The sequence below is a fragment of the Crassostrea angulata genome, chromosome 8 (assembly GCF_025612915.1).
Source record: "Crassostrea angulata isolate pt1a10 chromosome 8, ASM2561291v2, whole genome shotgun sequence".
NCBI lineage: Eukaryota > Metazoa > Mollusca > Bivalvia > Ostreida > Ostreidae > Magallana > Magallana angulata.
Window position 1 is genome coordinate 4,286,177 of NC_069118.1, and position 21,750 is coordinate 4,307,926.

General features: G+C 33.3%; 2 protein-coding genes across 4 annotated transcripts in view; one reads left to right on the forward strand and one right to left on the reverse strand.

Annotated features, from left to right (window-relative positions):
• LOC128160597 (histone deacetylase 6-like) overlaps positions 1–21,750 on the reverse strand; it is a 62,135-nt gene that overhangs the window by 13,885 nt on the left and 26,500 nt on the right. The window lies entirely within an intron of this gene.
• Positions 484–15,360, forward strand: LOC128160598 (G-protein coupled receptor moody-like). Of its 2 annotated transcripts, none has more exons than XM_052823934.1 (3): positions 484–797; positions 12,528–12,996; positions 13,452–15,360. In XM_052823934.1, the coding sequence occupies exon 3, from the start codon at positions 13,708–13,710 to the stop codon at positions 14,701–14,703; it is 996 nt and encodes a 331-aa protein (XP_052679894.1). In that variant the 5' UTR covers positions 484–797; positions 12,528–12,996; positions 13,452–13,707; the 3' UTR covers positions 14,704–15,360. The 2 variants fall into 2 exon arrangements, with proteins under 2 accessions (XP_052679894.1, XP_052679893.1); XM_052823933.1 differs by lacking the exon at positions 484–797 and adding an exon at positions 1,655–1,967.

Below are 21,750 nucleotides of genomic sequence, written 5' to 3' on the forward strand. Positions count from 1 at the left end.
ACACATTTGTGTAAACTGCAAATTCTTTATTTTCTACCATACAATTGCAGTGAGGAAAAGGAAATAGTGATATGAAATAGTATTATTCCAGGTACATGTAAATACATACACCGGTACACGTACTGACAAACGTATTGATTATTTTTTTTTAAGCTTTTAAAGTCAAATTGTGTTATAGACAGCAAGGCAACACATAAAATGATTAAATTGTTCCACTTGAGTATACAAAAAACAAATACCGATAGTTTTAAATGATGAATACCGCATTTGTGCAATAGAGCTTATATTAATACATGCATATATTCAATGTACATGTATAATTAACATTAACAGTATTATAATCAAGAAATTTTATTTGAATTTTTATATTTTACAGTGATGCATCACCGAGTCTTGAAATGTATACGTAGAATTCCACATGCATTCAAGTTGATGTGTGTGATGTTTGCTCACCATAAACCATAAAAAGACACAAGAATTTGTCCATACATCATAAACACACGCTCAACAATTCATTTACATCCCCTTATAATGACGTACAGTTACTGTAATTCAACCCAAACTATAATATGGCAGGTCAATACCAAGGGAAACTCCAAGCACCTGTTTATTAGTCATGGTCGAACCTCCCATAAAGTAATTGACAATGTACACTGTATACTAGTGCGAATCAATCATTGGTCCTCCGTGATGTCTTTATAGTCTATTAAAGTACATCTTTGTTCATTCATTCTCAGCATTTTAATCCTAATGTTCTGGAGTTTGGCAGCATTATACATTCTCAATTCACTCAAAAGGTAAGGCAATTACAGATGTATTACTTTAAGCTTAATATTAAATGATTATTATTTAAAGCTTACTATTATTTGAATGATTATTTAAGAACATTTGGGACAATTCATGTAGCTAGTATTATCATGATAAAGGAAATTTTACTTAAAAAGACATTGTCAGAACTGTATCAACATTCCAAATTTCTTTTTAACATTTGATACTTGCTATTTGATAGATTTGATAACAGTATACATGTATCTAGATCCCAAAATGATGATTTAAAAACATCATATCAAATTTGGTTCAATGAATATACTTTATTCAAAGTTACCTGTAATTGGGATGTTTAAATGTTAAATTGGGATGTTAAATTCATCATAAGCTTATATATATATCTTGATGAAAGAAAAAAACCATTCATTTCTATTACACATATTAATACCTGTAATACTAGCATTAATTCAAAAATTTAGAACATTTGATATGCAAATCTGGAGAATATTTGATTACATGTGCATTAAGCTTACAATTTTCCAAGTGATTTACTGTATCTTAATTATCAGTACTACTAAATGATTCCATGCTTTCAAAGTTTATCCTAAATTTTCCCAATATCTCGATCAATAGATTGATTAAACTTCTGAAAAATTAATAAGAAAAAGCCATTGAAGTAACGATTTTTCTAATATCTAGACCTAATAAAGATTCAGAGGAAAGAGAGAGCTATTTCTCTCCTTCCTGTATTAGCATAAAATCCATTTTCAGCACAAGAGAAATTTTCATTTAATCTTCTTTCTCAAAGGACCATGCATTGAAAGCCTGTACAACAAAACTTCATTTAAAGCCATATAATTCTAATCCTCATCTTAATTTTTAAAAATTCCAATACCAGTTTTATTTGATTCACCATGATGCTAGCACTATTTTAAAACCCGCTATCACTAGTAAATTTATCTACATCGCTGGTATATACCCGCTGGTGCGCGATCTAAGTGACTGGAGAAGCCCACTTTACAGTGGTATGATAGAGGCATGAGTGTCTGCGATGCACTCACAGCTAGAGGATGCTGGGTATAAATAGGCGATTGTAGTGGTGTTCTGCAGTCTGTGTATAGTGATGCTTTGTAGTGCTTGTTAATGATCAATACTATGACAATATACAGGAGGGACATAAAAAAAATACAACCTGTAAGGTAAGAAAGATGCAACACTCAAAGGTGTGCAGTAATACTTCATAGTGTTTTACCTCCTAAGACTGCAGCATTTAGGTATTTCAAATCTTTTGAAAACCAGTTCTTAAATTTATATTTCCTAGAAGTATTAGCGGTATATGTTTTTTTCCATTGATTAAACTTCTCACTTTACCTCACAGTGAAAGTTCTCTCAACAAAACAGAATTCTCAATGATCTATAAAAATAATTACCAAATAGGTGATCAAAATACCCACTTCTACTCAGTTCCAAACTTCTTTTACCACTTAATATTTAAATATCACAAAATTTCCACATCGATTCAACTTGACTAAAGGATCACTGCATAAACCTCCTTTTAAGGATCGTTTACCAATGAACTCCCTAGTGAATTCTTCATTAGAGTCTGTCCCTTGAGTTACAGCTTCTTTAAAATTCTGCATTCAATCAAAACACATTATGAAATTTAATAATTCCATCTCCATAGAAAATAACAAAAACTATTTTTTGACAGTATCTGTCAAATTGCTTCTATACATTAATAAAACAATTTCTGTTATTATGTGTAATTTAATTGACATGCAGATTTCAGTTATATATCTTTATTCATGCTTTATCATAAGCCATTTTGGTGCATAAAAAATGTAAAAAGACAAGGAATTATCATATAAATTAAATAAAGGCTTGAGTTTCTTCATTTGACAAAATAAAAATTAAGAAAAAAAGATTGAATTCTTAACGTCTGATTATTAGTGTTATAATTACATCAATCTTAAAACCAAAACAGTTATGGGATATCTAACAACTGGTGCATCTTTTTTTTTTAACTACATGTATCACTAAATTGTTTAATTTTAAACAGACTTTGTATCAGCTGTTGAATATCAAATTAACTCCCAAAGACTCCAGAAAATCTTATTTTAATATTACCAATAAAAACAACATTTCATTCGTCTATAATGAAATATATTGAAACGGAGAATCACAATGGTAAAGGTTACATCTGAATTAGAATTGCAACTTTATGAAATTAATGCCGATTCAGATTCATGGGTCCAGGTTGCCATGGCAATTTAAATGAAAGGGGCAGGGACACTTCATAGGGAGAATTAACAATTACCAGGTATTATGTATCACAAAAATAAGTTGAATCTTTATTATCTCTATATTAAATGTTTAATCTAATGACAATTATAATATTAATGGAAATCAGCTATTCAACTATAATATAGATGATTTCCATCTGTGAATAACTTTGATTAGTTTGAAAACTAATGTAATTTTCTAAGTGTTGCAATTAACTAACAAAACTAGTTTGCATTTTATCAAAGGTATACTATAGAAGCAGAAATATTCTTTGGAGATTTAATTTCGTTATTTTCGTTGGCAGTAAAAATCAATGAAATAAAATCCAAGACGAATTTTTAACCCAAGTATTAATAAATATAGAGTTAATATATATTAACCCAACTAAAATATGGGCTTCTACAGTACTTAAGACTTGAAAAGATATATTTTGATTTATAGACTTGAAATAAGATTAGTATAAGTGACTTGATTGAAAAATGAAACCTATAATGTAATCAAAACTATAATGTAATCAAAGAGTTTACAACAATTGTAAATGGAATGGAGGATTCACTTAAATTTATTCATGGAATGTAAATTCTGTAAATTAAACAATTTTTACCCTCAAACAAACGCCCCCTCCCCAATGGACGATTTTTCAAATGGAATCTATAGAATTGATAACTGCCACCCTTTAAAGCCAACCAATGAAAATTAGGTTAACACAATCAACTCTGCCAGTGAAGAACCAAATAAAATTTTCAATCAAAGACCTTACAGATAGGTGCAGTATAACTATCAACTATCAACAGCTGTCATGGTGCAGCTATCAGACATTCAAAATTCAGAGATATAGCTTCTACTTCTTATCTCTTAAATTCAATAAACATTCATTTTTTGCAAGTATTTTATGGCCGCGAAAAAACCATTTTGAAATAAAGAATGATGCTGAGACCTGTAGAGACAAGTTGTTATAGCAGGTTTAATAATATTTTGTAATTTTCAGCTGAATCAACTCTTAAATATCTAACACAATGAATTATTCAAATTGGATTGATTGCTTGCAATTTATCTGGAGCATTGCCGGGAATAAATGAATTAAATCATTAAACCTTTGCATAAAGTAATTGTACACTTGGGTTTAACTTAACTTACATATAGAAATAGCAACAAAATGTTTTGTCGACTGCAAGTTGGTCTTGTTTTAAAACTGAACTATTTCTGTCAGAAAACTAATTATAACTAGGTTTTCATAATTTAATCATAATTCTAGAGGTTCACATTTGAGTACATATACAGTATATTTTTTTAGCAACCCTGTCCCTATAATTAAAAAGCTTCCATTGGTTATTTTCATTTGTCAAAGAGGCTCCAATTCATTATCCCCCCCCCCCCCCCCCCCCCAAAAAAATACTTGAAATTAAAAAGTAAACACAATATCATGATTTTAAAGATTTCTTACTAGCCTAATGATTTTTCCCACATCATACAGACCTAATATATAAATGCTCTTTTGCCATATTTTCTAAGTGCCGATCTGGATGCTAAACAGGTGGAACACCATTAATGCCGTTTTCCTATGTTGACCAAATATAATGCTGGATAGCAATCAACAGCGTTTGACGTGAGGAATTTTGTTGTTTACATCAAAAAGATGACGTAAATAGAGAATCACATATTAGACAACACTGACATAAATTGCCTCCCCTTATCTCTCCCTGTCGGCACAAGTTTTACCAGTTCACGAAATTCAGCCCCAATTCATTTTAAGGCTAAGATAGCAAAAAATAAATCAGTTTTATTTTCAACTAATAAATTTTATTCACATTTTAGATTTATTATAGTGACTGTAAAATGTTTATTAAGAGGTAAAAATAGATTATTTAAAAATATAAAAGAGTGGCATTCAAATTATAAACTTGTGTTACTACAAGCTTAAGCAAAATTAAATTCTGTCAGTTCAGCCCAAGTACAGTAAAACTTCTATATGCTAGCACCCCTTAAAACCAAATCCCTGGAAGTTCTACAGCACTAGCATGCCAATTTTGAAAGTGTGAACTAGCATTTTGTTACTTACGTAATTGTATGAAAAGCTTTTATTTTAATAAAAGATTTTCACATTAAAATCAGGTAATTTTTATGGCACAATATTTTTCCGGCGTAGGAAATATGACCGAGTTCTTCACTTATCAACACAGAGACTTAATATTATCAAGGACACTCTGTAATTTTCTCCTTTAAAAATGAAAATAATTATTATTGATTAAAATTAATGCATTCTGAGAGATTTCTCCCCCCCCCCCCCCCTTTTTCTAAGGTTCTGTAGTATGTACTTAGTCTGCAATATCAATACTTTAAAACATTTTATTTTGTTACCTTTGATATTGATGACCCTCCTCTCTCTCCTTAAATTCAATTCCTTTTGACAGAGTAATCTCCCTTATTCATATTGCTACGTTCATGGTAGAATCAGACATATGACATTCCCACTAGGATTTATGAGCTTGTGGGTTAACTCTTTGGCTGAATTGGTAGCTCTAGCACTGGCCTAGATTGTAAGAAGGACCCAGGTTCAAACCCGTGCAGATGCAATATCTGACTTTATTACCTAATCAAAGGGATTTTGTTGTTTTATTACAAATTAAATATTTGCGTCTATTTTAAACTGCCGGTCAATAGACTGCGATCTAGCTTAGACCGCCAATCAATAGACTTCGATCTATTGGATCGCCGGTCAATAGACTGCGATCTATTGGACCGCCGGTCAATAGACTGCGACTTATTGAACCTGCAACGTATTTCAGAACGCGGGAATGTTAATATTACATCCTTTCGATAGTTCTCAGGGAATGTATATTGCTTTACATAGACGCTGTTTTGGTTTGCAGGGAACAGCTCAGTATGATCTATTGCCCTCTGCCGTTGGCCTCGGGCAATAGATCATACTAAGCTGTTCCCTGCACCTCGGGAAAAATATTCTGGTCTATTGACTGCTCAAGCATTAAATAATTGTATACTGTTACATGTACATGTACTATGGCTAAGTTATACACCCTGTATCTATATTCTGTCTATCTGTATAGTGGCTGGGTACTATAGCTAAGTTTTACACCCTGTATCTATATTCTGTCTATCTGTATAGTGGCTGGGTATTATAGCTAAGTTTTACACCCTGTATCTATATTCTGTCTATCTGTATAGTGGCTGGGTACTATAGCTAAGTTTTACACCCTGTATCTATATTCTGTCTATCTGTATAGTGGCTGGGTACTATAGCTAAGTTTTACACCCTGTATCTATATTCCGCCTATCTTTATAGTGGCTGGGTACTATAGCTAAGTTTTACACCCTGTATCTATATTCTGTCTATCTGTATAGTGGCTTGGTACTATAGCTAAGTTTTACACCCTGTATCTATATTCCGCCTATCTATATAGTGGCTGGGTACTATAGCTAAGTTTTACACCCTGTATCTATATTCCGCCTATCTATATAGTGGCTGGGTACTATAGCTAAGTTATACACCCTGTATCTATATTCCGCCTATCTTTATAGTGGCTGGGTACTATAGCTAAGTTATACACCCTGTATCTATATTCTGTCTATCTTTATAGTGGCTGGGTACTATAGCTAAGTGTTACACCCTGTATCTATATTCTGTCTATCTGTATAGTGGCTGGGTACTATAGCTAAGTTTTACACCCTGTATCTATATTCTGTCTATCTATATAGTGGCTGGGTACTATAGCTAAGTTATACACCCTGTATCTATATTCCGCCTATCTATATAGTGGCTGGGTACTATAGCTAAGTTATACACCCTGTATCTATATTCCGCCTATCTTTATAGTGGCTGGGTACTATAGCTAAGTTATACACCCTGTATCTATATTCTGTCTATCTGTATAGTGGCTGGGTACTATAGCTAAGTTTTACACCCTGTATCTATATTCTGCCTATCTATATAGTGGCTGGGTACTATAGCTAAGTTTTACACCCTGTATCTATATTCCGCCTATCTATATAGTGGCTGGGTACTATAGCTAAGTTATACACCCTGTATCTATATTCCGCCTATCTTTATAGTGGCTGGGTACTATAGCTAAGTTATACACCCTGTATCTATATTCTGTCTATCTGTATAGTGGCTGGGTACTATAGCTAAGTTTTACACCCTGTATCTATATTCCGCCTATCTTTATAGTGGCTGGGTACTATAGCTAAGTGTTACACCCTGTATCTATATTCTGTCTATCTTTATAGTGGCTGGGTACTATAGCTAAGTTTTACACCCTGTATCTATATTCTGTCTATCTGTATAGTGGCTGGGTACTATAGCTGTTACACCCTGTATCTATATTCTATCTTTATAGTGGCTGGGTACTATAGCTAAGTTATACACCCTGTATCTATAATCTGTCTATCTGTATAGTGGCTGGGTACTATAGCTAAGTTCTATATTCTGTCTATCTTTATAGTGGCTGGGTGATCCAGCCCCTCTGATAACCATCATCTGAAATAACTCTCATATCATCTGTAAAAACATTTTTCATGTCCATTTCCTATCACCAGTAGTTAATCTTTTGTTTAAGTTCATAGATAAGCCAGCCACTAGAGCTTGTGGCTCCTCAAGACCTCACTAATTACCACAGCACTCATCAGCTGGCCTCAAATTCATAGCTTTGTAAATAGACTTACATGAGGCCCTGGCATTTGTCTGGTTGCAAATTGAATTTTAGGTCATTTCCACTTTTAATTTAGAATTCATGTCTTGAATGCTTGGAATTTTTTATTTTGCATGTGGCAAGAAAAAAAATATTCAGACACCAGACATATTGGATAAAGAATTACCAATATGCCTGATAATTGTTGGTTTTTATTTCAAATGAGATTTTTTTTTGGAAATGCATTGTTATATGAGTTTCAGTTCAGAGACTGAATCTTATAGTCAAAAAATAAGAAATGCAACATCTTATAAGCTAGGATACTGAGTATGAAGATAATGACACAGAACACAACTCTGCAGTCTGATATCACATCCAACATTACATCCTACAGGGAAGCAAACTGTGATAGGGTTACAGAGTTTAGGATAGGTATAACAAAGAATTCAGATTAGTAGTAATTGCAAGCGACACCTTATGTAACCATTGCTTGATGATGCTGCATGTTTACGAAGCCACACAGATGCACAAATCTGCCAAACATCGCACATTTTCCTGTCTCTATGAATTGTCTTCAGGGGGATTTCACAAGTTCAAGTACCTCCCGTACTTTCTTGTACATTCTTTAACATCCAATTTCTGAGTACTGCATGAGGAAGTTCACAGACCCCCTCCCCAACCTAACACATAATTCCTCAGACTTTATGAGTGATCTATTAAGGATAACAAGGTTAAAAATAAATTGCATCAATATTTATCAGCACTGAGTATATGCTGTGGTCTGACTGTTAAAGTTTTTTGCTGGTCTAGGGCTCTCATTTTATTTACTTCTTATGTTGGTGTTTATAATTTAACTTGGTTGACATTTTAAAACAAATAACAAATTCTAGGAGGGCTATAATAGCTATAAGATTTCTTTTACATAGTACATATGTTCAAATTAAATACTCTCTCTCTCTCTCTCTCTCTCTCTCTCTCTCTCTCTCTCTCAGATTTCTTTTACATAGTACAAGAATAGTATAGTGTAGTACATATGTTCAAATTAAATTCTCTCTCTCTCTCTCTCTCTCTCTCTCTTAGGTTGTCTTGATGTGCTCATATCATATAATATATCCATACTTTGTACACAATATTGCCACCCATCAGAATTATGGTTGTCTGGAGGCCCATAAAATGGCAATCATTCCATTCTGTACACTGAACAGATGCAAGATTTTGTTTAATTCTGTCTCTCAACATTGCCTGAAATTCCACACAGAGAGGTGATTGCCTGCTTTTTGCAAGCATTTTTTTCTCCCTACAATAAAGTGTCCCTGGAACCAAGCAATGGAGAGAAAACAAGAAGGTGCATACAATAGTTCCCCCACAGGAGTAGATATTTCCATAAAACAACCGATCGAGCCACATCCAGAGCCACATCCAGAAACATTGGCACGTACTGGCGGAAGCCTGAACTCTCAACAGGACCGCCATAAACTTGTAGCATACAGCAACACATTGCCCAAAAGGACTAGCACTATAGTGCAGTGTTAAGGCAGCTATAGATATAATGCTGGCATTAACGAGGCCGAGTACAGAACGAGTACGCACGCTTTCGCGCAGCGTTTCATTTGTATTGTGACGTCATCTTTTTGCTTGGTTGACGCCATGGCGTGATAGTTTCAACTGCAGATATTGTTGAAAATATCTCGTTTGATGCATAAAAATAATGTTATATTGTGGAATGAACATAAATGTCTCGAAGTATAAGCTATATTTGGGCTCGGGTCGAAAACGTGAAGAGGGTTCAGCAAGCCTAGCCTTCTGTCACGTTTTCTTAACCCGCGTAAATATAGCTTAATTCATATATTTCAAGACAGTAACCATGTACTTTATATCAGTGACCCTTAATATGTGATGTTATATATTTTCTTATTACTTAAATATGTCTGAATGTTTTAATAATACTATTTAGATCACCTTTTCCGCTTTTGTCAAATAAAAAATAGCTATTATCTGACGAATCTAAGAAATTGGGCATACAAAAATCAACTTTGATAAGACCCCTGGAACAAACCAGGAGGTAAAAGTTTTTTTTTATTTGACCATTATATGCCTTTTAGTAGTAACTTTAATATGAAGCACAGAAAAAGAAATCCCTAGGGCAGAAGTTTTGAAAAAATGTAAAAAATATGCAAAATTGATACATTTCAAGCAAAATCCCATAGGGTCCTATGTTTATGATTAACACACTTTGAGATGACCCTCTAAACAAACGGTGTGGTAAATGTCTTATATTTTAATCTTAAAATAATAATTATATCAGTAGAAATTCATGTAAAAAGTTTCATCCAAAAATCTAGGGCAGAACAAATTAGACCCGGCCTCGTTAAGCATTGAATCATTATTTTTTAAAAGAAGTTGTCTCATAGTTACTGCAAATTGGTGTGTGCATACTAATTAAATAATGCGTGCTGGCTTGTTATATATAATAATTAATATACTTTTAAAATATCTTTTTTATGATAGACCGTAATACATAGAGTATTTCAATTATATATATGATAAAATTCAAATCTCATTGTAAACCATTATTACCTAAATCATGTCTTAATGTGTACGACGCTAATGCCAAAGTTAATGTAATTATTTAATCAACTCAAAGTAATACATTTAATTCTGTACAAGTTGAATTTCATTTTTTTTTTTAAATAGCACATCTAATTTTCTAAACTTAATGCTATAGGTAATGAAATTATGAATAAATTTGATGTCTACCTATAACATTGAACAAGATATATCTTTGGAAAGTTAATTAGTGCAAACAGCTATCAAAATAATATCTAACTCCAGGTCTCTTGATGTTGTAATTGTTATATCATAATGTGAATGTCTTATTAATCATTACAAGCCACGTCTGTTAATTTTCCATTCTCTAAATAATGAATCATTAAAAAACACTTAAAATTTGTATATTGTTTCAGCTTGAGACATTTTCAAATCGATTGCATAATATAAAATGAATCAAACAAAGGGCATATTGAAATATATGAGCTCAAACCAGGAATACCAGACTGAGTATACAGTTAATGAGTTCTTTACGAATATATAAGACTCTGAGAGGTCACACTTATAATTAGCTTGCTTTGAATATCCTTATTACTAAAGTACAAGCTTTGGGATGTTTAAAGGTCAAGGTCGCATAGATATTAGCTGATACTCTGAGTAAAACATTACTTCAAATTCATGCTAGTAAAGGTCTCAGCTATTATATAGTGCTGTAATAGTCTGGGTAAAATTTAATGCTTCATACTTCTGGGTATTCCCCAGATAATGCATGATTCCAAAAAACATTGATCACCTTGCTATTCATCCTCATCAAATTCATCAAACCTGCATTATTAGACATGATAGATGCTGAATCAGTTTGTACACAAAACCTTGTTTGATGCTTAAGATGTAAAAAAAGATTATACACCAAGTCTGATCTGGGTACAACACTACCCATGAAAGCATCGATCGCCATTTAATTTTTTTTTTTTTTACATTGTGTTAATTTCAAAATGTTTAGCTAATAACGAGTGTGATCTATATCCTCCTTTAGCTCTTTTTGTGGCAAGGTTATAAGCTCCATCTCTGCTGCTTTGATGTTATTAGGTCCGTGAGGAAAGAGTGCTTACAAATACAGTGTTATGCCTTGCAGGATCTATTGATTTTCTGCATCTTTAATAATTTCCTGCAGTTTTTGATTTATCTCCAGTTGTTAGTTTGCAGTTTAATGCACTTCCTACATGCTCCTTTATGAGGACTTTTCTCAAACTCTTCTCATAAACTGGCAGTGAATCTGTCAGATGCAGAGAAATAGCATTAACAGTGCATATTAAACGAAAAATGAAAGCTGCCCACTCCGAATATATCAATGGTGAATCTTTCTGGGAAAATAAAGCAGTGAATTTATCCTTCTGTCATATTCTCATAAAACAGGCGGGCTTTGACTGCAATAAATCACTTTATTATAGTCAAGCTTTCATCATAAGGGGAAAAAAATATGCGATTTTACTCAACCACTGCTGAAACACTCTGATTATTTACAAAATAAATATGAAGTCTGTTACATAATTCAGAAATGATATTGACAATTGCGTCTGAGAGCTGAAGGTCTTTCTGGTGATTTGATGCTTTAATAACACCTTTTAGGAGAATGATGAAAACTTTGGGATTTACTTTTTCTCTTGAAGACCATCATACAGATAATGCCTCCTGAGAGATAATGCTGCAGCAAGCTAACTGAGATAATGGTATCTGTTAGATTCTAGATTATCAATTGCATTCAGAGGATTACAAGTGTAAAGGAATTAATACAAAGGCCATTCCTTAAAATCTCAAGGAACCTAATTTACATTTCTTTTAAACTTTTATATATATCTCATCAAAATAAAAAAAACCCACACATATCAAAAGAGAAAGGTAAGACAATTCAGACGTCATCATGAAGGACTGATTAATTAAGGTTCACTTAGCATGGCCTGAAAATTAGGAATTTACATTTACGGTACATAACTAGGATTTAAAATATTACTCATTGATATTTAGTACTACAGCTTGAAAAATAGAACACACCTGTGTAATTCCATTTCTACCTGCATATTTATCCAGGTAAAAAACAAAACTGTAAATCAAACTGTTAATTTTATTGGGATTTCAATTAGCAGATGCGAACATAGCTTGAAACGAAAAGCAAAGAATGATAAACATTGTGACATTCTAATGTCATACTGTCATCTACAGGTCATCTTTTTAGGGGTAGATATATTTCTACAGGGAAATTATTGAACCTTTTGTCTTTTCCAGATGAAGTCCAAGAGACAGCACTTGGAGACAACGTTTAGATAAGCAGAAGACACTGTTTTGACACTCCTTTAGAATGACCGAGAAGTTGACAACAGCAGACGTATATTTAGCATACTGTGGTGACTTATTTCTTTCTGTAAATTGATATAAGTGAGGTTGTGACTTTCACTGGAGAATACATTGAATTGTAGCTGTGACAACCGGAAAGACATCAGAGAACAGTTGGTATTCGAAGACATATATTCCGAAAAAAATTTCTATCACAACGGAGGATTAGGAAACACTAGCTAATTAGAACCGACAGGAAAATCTCTCACTGCGTAATCCCGGGGATTCTACATAAATCTCCGACACAGAGACAAAAGGCACAACGAGGGTGTCAGAGTTAAAAGAGAACAATTGCTGAGAGTTTGGTATAGGAATAAAACAACATGAGAATAAATGGCTGACTTTCAGGCCGCTTTACAAGGTATGCAAACCACTTCTAAACAAACCCACGTGTTTTCCTCTCTGCATGAGCAGATCAAGGGAGAATTATAAAGTCTGCTTTAAATACTGCATTTTTCTATTCAAAACTTCTTCACTATCTAAGAAAAAAATCAGTTTATCGAACCAACTGATGATTTGAAGGTTAAATTTGGAACCCCCCATTGAAAGCAACAGAGTGTATCTATCACGCAGCCTAAAGTTTTCAATACATCGCTCTATATCTACAATCTATGATATTTTTTCTTCGGTAAATGTAAGAACAGCATGGTACAATGTTAAATCATTCTTATGATACATATTTATCTTCAACATAAAACCAGCCATTTTTTTGAATAGATATGCTATCTAAGATTGTTAGGCTTGTGTGATTTTCAATTATTTATCAATTTCACAAATAATTCACAGTAAACTTTAATAATTTTTTTTCCTTTCTAGGTAATCAAGATGGGTTTATATAAGGTTTTACAAATCACTAAATAAGGAAAATATCAGTGGAGTAAAATACAAGGAATAAAGAAATCCTCCCATTTCTATGGGTGTTGTGAATTTGGAAAGAAAAAGAAAACTTAGAGGCTCAGCATCTGATCAATTCATGAAGAATTGATTTAAAAGATTATATGATTAAGAAAAAGTGAAAAAAAAAAAAAGCTGAGCACTCAGTTCAACATTCTTCAAAATTGATGAGCAGAGAATGCAAATATTCAAAATGCGGTCCAACAATTCTAGTTTGTGTGAAACCGTGGATGCACTTTGGTGGTGTGAGCAGGAGACCAGTTTAATTGTATTGATGGTGATTGCCATCACATTTTGTGCCATTGGAAGTTTCGGAAATCTTATCACAATCTTGGCCATCATTTTCTCCAACCTAAGAAGTAATGTGAATTGCATTTTAATCGGAAGTTTAAGCATGGGCGGATTTCTGTACTGTTCCGTGATTCTTCCTCTCCAGGCGGTTATATACTTTGAAGTACAGGACATTACCAGCGAGATTTTCTGCCGTGTGATGGCGGGGATGAGATACAGCCTAGTGGGAACAATTCTGATGAACCTGAGTGTAATAGCGTTCTACAGATTCTTGAACATTGTCCACATTAACTTGTACCACAAACTTTCCACCACCAGATCCCTGGTGATAGCCATCGCTCTTAGTTGGATATTTCCCCTCTTTTTCACGTTGCCTCCTACCCTGTCAATATGGGGGTCCTTCTCTTTCAATAAAAAAGTTCTGGCTTGTACATTCTTTGATAATGGTGAGGCCAGCCACTCAAATCGCTATGTGACAGTGACTGCTGGATTTATAGTTCCCTGTTTCTTCATTACGTTCTGCTATGCGCGGATAGGTTGCGTGGCTTACGGAAGCTCCAAACGTATTGGACAATGGAGCACCAACGCCACACAGACTAAAGCTCTGCGACTTTCCGCCATGATGTTGTGTATATTTGCCATATTTTTCGTGGGAACATTTCCGTATTTCACAGTTAATGTTTACGACAGGAACTTTGAGCAGCCTATCCATCATCTGTGGACCACGGTGCTAGGATGGCTGTCCTATTGTTTGAATCCCGTGGTGTACACCGTCATGGACCGGAATTTCCGCACCGCCTACCGGCGGTTCCTCATGGGAGACTGTGAACGGTCACCACTGCACAGACATGGGTCATTCATTCCACCACCCACACCTGTCTAGTGCTACCTGGATGACCCGCCATGGTTCTGATACTGAGATTATTATGATGTCACAGTTACTTAATTGTTGATTATGACATCATTAGATTGCTGATTTATCTGTGTCTATAAAGCTAAAATTAGTGATAACCTTGACATAGTTGCATTTTAATGAGGACAAAAAGCCTATAGCTTTTGGCTATTTTTTTTTGTACATCCTTGTATATATGGGAGTATTGTTTCAATCAAAATAGCTCACAGTGAGAATTCCCATGTGCACATAAATGAAGTCACTTGCCATGAGCCCTGAAATTATTTTCTTTGTGCATATTGACTGTTTTAATTGGTGCTAAAAAACTCATATGTTGCAATTTTGTAATGATAGTGTATTGATTCCAATATTGGTGGATCTGTTAATTGGGACAGTTGAGAATCTATTTTAGCTACAAATTTGTGCTTTTCTGTGCCACTTCTCATTGTAATATTTGCTGTTTGTATATTTTATTGATCAGTTCAATTATTTTTATGTTTTTTTAATTACAAAGACAATGATGTTGATGTTTTTGATTTTTCGGAGTGGAGGGAAGGATGAGGTGATTTGTTCCAGTATTAGTTCATGTTTAACATTCCACGTTGGAATCTGAATTGAGCATCATTAAAGAGAAATATCAAAAGTTAATATCTCTTCGTTGTTTATAACGAATTGCCCAGATTCCTGAACATTCTTACAGCTTGTTAAATTGTATGGGCTGCACGCCTTTCATTCATATTTCAGCTAGATAAGTGCAGTGCTAATACGGACTGTGGATGAAGCGCTGTGCTCAAGTTCAAGTTCAGTTTATTCACTCAGACCAAATAATTTGGTACAAGAGGAACATATATATAATACATACAAATACAAATCGTCAGAGGTACAGACAAACAGGTACATTTTCATACAGGGAAAAAATATAAATAAAAAAGAACAGACTATAGAATCACTACTTATATTAGATTTTAGTATAAAGGATCATAATAGGAAAACAGCTAAGAGGAGCAGACAGCATCAAAAATTTTTGAAATAAATACACATAATTTTCTTAGCGATTTACAATTGCAATTAGTCATGAGTTCAGAAAACTTAAAAAAATTTGGTCTTTTCCAATATTTTGTGTTTATGTATTTTTTCCTTATTTCTTCTAGCGCCGAACATTCTAAAATATAATGAAATTCATCTCCAATAAGACCTTTATTACACAAAAGACATAACCTCTCATTCAAAGGAATGTTATACCATCTGCCTGTCTCTACAGGGAAACGATGATTTGATGTACGAAATTTAATGAATTTTTTTCTTAGTTTTACAGGTAAAATATCAAGATACTTCTCAAAGCCAAAATATGGTTTTAAAATTTTATACACTTGACCTCTGGAAGAACAATTTATATCATTTGACCATATTTGCATAAATTGGTCTTTTAATCTTTGGTTTACAGTAGCAGATAACCATTCTATATTGACAAAATTATGGTTCTGCCAGACATATTGTAGCCCGCACATGTTCAAAATTCTTTGAATACAATCAATCCATGGGCTTTTACAATCGCTATTAAAATGTTGTGAAAATAAGTATCTGTACACTGTATATGCAATTTTGTTCTCGGGGCTTATTAGCATTTTCCCCCAATATGTAATTATTCTTGTATAAACATTAATATACAACGGGTAGCGCCCTGTTTCTCCATATATCATAAAATTCGGTGTTGTGCTTCTTAAATTAAGTACTGTTTTCAAAAATTTCAGATGTACACGTTCAATAATATCTAGATTTTCAAAGCCCCAAATTTCGCAGCCGTACAATAAAACTGGTAAAACAACCTTATCAAACAAATCAAATTGACAATTTACTGGTAAATTAAAATTTCTAATTTTTCTTATAACACCATACATAGCCTTTTGAGCCTGTTCACACAAATGCTTTCTTGCTTTAATAAATGAACCAGTTCTTGACAGAACGATACCCAGGTATTTGAATTCTTTAACATTTTCAATAACTTCTCCTTTATAATAAAAAAGCTTTTTCGATGTTGGACCTTTGGAGAAAACCATTATTTTTGTTTTATTAACATTGACATTAAGTTTCCATTGAGTACAATAACTATAAAATTCGTTGAGGGCGTTTTGAAGGTCTTCTGTCGATTCCGCCATTATGACGGTATCGTCAGCGTAAAATAAAATAAGTAGTTTCAAATGTAATAATAACTCGTTTTCGATTTCATTACTAATGCTTTGTAAACCAACAATATTTTTTTCCAAAAGAAAGTTTTCTAAGTCATTAATGTACAAAGAAAATAAGAAAGGGGAAAGGTTTTCTCCTTGTCTAACACCTACATTACATTCAAAAAAATTAGAAGCAATACCATTTAATTTTACTAGTGACTTTATACCCATGTACATGTTTTTAATATATCTAAAGCATTTCCCGTTAATTCCATTCAAAATAAGTTTACTCCACAGGCCGGTCCTCCATACAGTATCAAACGCCTGTTTAAAATCGATGAAAGCACAAAATAATTTCTTTTTTCTTTTCATGAAAATATCACAGAGAAATTGTAATGTCAAAATATGATCTAAAGTTGAGTAGTTTTTTCTAAACCCGGCTTGGTTTTCATAAATAAGATTTGTCTCAGTGGCGTATGCTTCCAGACGATTGGCCAAAATACTAGTGAAAAGTTTACCTAGACAACTTAAAAGAGATATCGGGCGGTAATTTTCCGGCTGAGTAGGATCCCCCTTATTTTTATAAATTGGTTTGATAATACCGATTAGCCACTCATCTGGAACGAACCCACTACAGAAAATAATATTAAAAAACTTCTTATACACTTGTAGAAAAATAGACAGAGTAGATGAAATGTGTTCATTTACAATAAGATCATACCCAGCGGCTTTACTATTTTTAAGTTTCTTAACTGCCGCAACAATTTCTTCATCAGAAATGTCACCGTTAAGAATATCGTCATACATACATGTACCAATAAAATCAGGGTTATCAATATTAGATTCATCGTTCTCACAGCCCTCATTCATATCCTTTAAAAATTGAAACATATCGTCAATGCTAACAGCACATTTTTCATCCCGTCTTGAACCATGTAAAATTTTCCAGTAGTCTTTCGGGCTAGTAGAACGCAAGTTGACAAGTTTCTTAGTAATATTTTTCTTATAATCTTTGATACAGCCATCCATTGTTCTCTTGTATTGCTTACTTAGTACCTTCAGATTTTCTTTATTATCTGTTGAATTATTTCTATTATATAGTCGTTTTGCTAAATGATATTTCCTTCTTGCTGTTCTACAAACCCGATTAAACCACGGCTTACTACTTTTTTCGTTACTAAAATTATCTACGTGTTTACTCATGCCGAACGTTTCTCTGGCTGTGTTGACAAATACAGTGCATATATCTTTTGCTATTTTGGAAATGTTATCTTTACAAATATTATCGATACAAGAGGAAAGAACGTTAAGTTCATTTTCAATTTCACACACCGCAGACATCTGAATATTATTGCGAAAATCGTCTGCTTTGTCCGCACACCAGAGTTTCACGCTTGGTTGGTTTTTACCTGGAATGTTATTTTTAGCGTCATTAATACAAATGGAAAATGAGAAAGAAATTGGATTGTGGACATCCGAGAACAAGTCACAAAAATTTTTAATATTAAAGGATTCTACAATTGCAAAGAAATTGGCACTGGCTAAAACATAATCCACAGTGCTACTATCTTTACAGGTGGTACCACCAATATTCTTATCGTTACCAACTCTGCTATTCATAATATAAATATCATTATTCTTACAGAATTCAACCAGTTTGTAACCAAAGTTATTTATAGTATGGTCTCGTACAATTCTATCTAAAGGAATCTGATAATTATCAAAAATAATAATTTGCCAAATGTGACCTTTGTAATGGACTTTATGGTTATTACATTATAAAATATGCATTATTGCATCAATAATAAACTCATTCAATGCATTTATCAGATAAAGCAAGAAAACCTTGGAACCATGCAACAAAGGCTAAATGATTCAATATCCAACTCGTTTTAGTGAATCACAAATTAAAAATAGTATTTTTTGCATACTGCATCTTAAACCGGTGATTTAAAATTTTGCAACAAAAATCCATGTGCCAGCTCTGTTAATGTATTCATTTTCATAAAAGGAACTAGCCATCAGTTTATTGGTTGCTATAATACATTACATCTACTGAATCTAGCTTTGGTACTTTTAATAACAGCAGGCAGCTAGTTGCTCTTCTTAATTGCAAATATACAATTTCCAACTGTGAAAGAAAAAACTTTCAAATTCCCGACATTAGAAGATTCTGACAACATAAAAGCAGACTGGGGCAATTAATCCCCTACTTAAGAAACCATCACTTCCACACTGAGCTGAAAATCTCCTTCACAAACAAATAACCCACTCCATTGGCACAAACATTAGCATTCAGTACCACTAATCAGCAAACAGTGGCTCTCTATTGGTGGTCAATAACACCTAATGAAGCAATGAAACCTTACACTGAGGGGATCTGACCAATGGCAGTCCAGCGGTCTGTCACTGCCCTCTCTCTGACCCTGAGCGTAGCTCTCCAATGACCACAAATTACAGACTTGCATATGTAGACATATTAGATGGTGTCCTTAATTGTAGGGATCCCTTCATATATAGGAGAAGTCATTACAGAAATCACTGCAACCGTGGTCAGTATGGCCTGGTTTATACTCATCAACTTCCTGCAACAAATCCTGTAAATCAGTGTGACAAACTCTTACGCTGGTCTGTAAGTGAGGTGTAGTCCATAATACAAAAATACTGACAGTGCCAGGCAACTTTCCTGTTCTCCACTATTTAGGGAAATAAACACATTGTGTCACCTTATAAGGATTTAAAAGATCAAAAATTGACAATTCAATTAAAATTACTACTGAAATGTAATTAGAATTAACTAATAACAGCTTTCTTAAAAAGTTCACTGGAATATGAACTTGGATGGTACATGTACATGACCAACAATTCCTGAGAAACTCTTTGGGCTTCACAGGATTTGATCATGTGATCAAATTTAGGTGAAAAATTAAAATTTTGACAAGCTACTATAATACAGAAAGGTTATTTTAAGACACAAAAATTTGGCACTGGGCAAATAAAAAAATGCAACTGTACATTGTATGATTATACTAGGAATAATATTTCTTCATCAATTTGGCTGATATAATGTTTTTTCAATCATGTTATCAATTATAGATATCATTCAAGAATAATTGGTATTTTAGGCAATAACTTCAAAAAAAGACATTTCACCATTTCTTTTGAAAAAGGACCTGTGAATTTTACTGTCATCTCATATTAAGATGAAAGGAAAATGTCTCAGTGAACAAATTAGTGTACTGAAATGACAAATCAATAATTGTTTCTTAAACCAGCAGATGAATTTAAGGGGGAAAATAGATTTATTTACCCTAGTTTAATAATATATAAGCATCATTTGAATAGTCTAATGCCAAATGAATATTAAGCAGGAGAAAAAAATGTAATGATCCTGAACAAATTTACAAATTATCCGCAAGACCATTTTGTTTTTAAACTGCGGATAAATTCAGCCAAGAACTTTCTTCCTTAACATCTGCCAACCTCACATAAAGAGTCCAACAAACTGAATCTCTCTGGTTATGGGCTCTGTCTAATTGATCATGACTAATTTTATTCTTTAAAACAGTTGAGATGTGTTAAAGTTTTGATCTATTGACTCACTTGGCAACTGATAAAGGTTATATACAAACAAAATAGAATCAAAAGTGTGTTGAAAAGTACAAGTGTTACACACCATTACGAAGATCTTAAAGTTTTACTCTTAATTACAAATAGCATTGTTCACAAGACCCTATAACCTCATAACTTGGGTGACTCTGAAAGTGCTGGTGAGAACTTTTGGATTTTGATGCCTGTTTCCTAGATTGTCAATGATTTCAATAGTGTTTAGTATTCATAGCTATGGAGGACATTGGCCAGGAATAACTTAGACCAATTCTTGTTAATGCCACTATTGTGATTTCTGTCTTCTTTTGTTTCACTTGAGTTTCCTGATCAATACAAAATGTGTTTGTGATGCATATTTATTGCTGGTATCTTATTAAGATGCAAATCTTCTCTCCACTTAAGACCGAGTTTCAGATGTACTCTGATGAAGCTGGTTAAACTGTATATCAAGTAAATGACCTTTGGTAGATTAGAGATATATATCTTTCAACTTAAAAAAAATGTTGTGCTGCTACAGAAAATGTTGTCTTATGAGGAGGAAACCAAATTTCTGATTAGAATATATCATTTAAGATGCTAAATAATCATGAAACTTTTAACCTCACTGTTGAAAAAAAAAAAAATTGCGAAATATTATCATTTTCAAATTCTCTTTTCTCCCAGAGAATATTTTCTAACATAACAACAATTATATAATATAAATCATCAAACTAGATACAAAAGAGCTGGTATATTAGTTGGTAATCCCCTTGCGACTTCATCTGTCGCAGACATTTACACCCCGGATCCGATGATTCAGCATATATAATGACATCACTGTGAGTGACATGGATAAAAAAAGAATTCTAGCATCCAGTTCCACCGTTAAAACTCGCATCAAATGAATATTTCTTGGGTGATGAGAAAATTTCACCTTCTGACTCCAGTGGGCAACCTCAGAATGTATTCACTCAAAATGATTGGAAAAATGATGGAAAGCCTCTTAATTGAGTGGGGCATTGGCATGTCAGCTTTTCTATCTATTTAACTACTCTATCTACGTATTTACGTTCTTCCAGTGATATCCAACATGCACTGCACGGAATTCCTTATACCTTCAGCATCATTGCAAACATAGTTCAAATTCTCTTGATATTCATGATATTATATTGGCAACACTATCTTCATTCTTATTCTAGTAGATCCAATCAAAACTAAAAACTTCAAAATTTAAAAAGACATATTTCATTTTTAATTTATAAATGAATAAAAAATCTTGTTA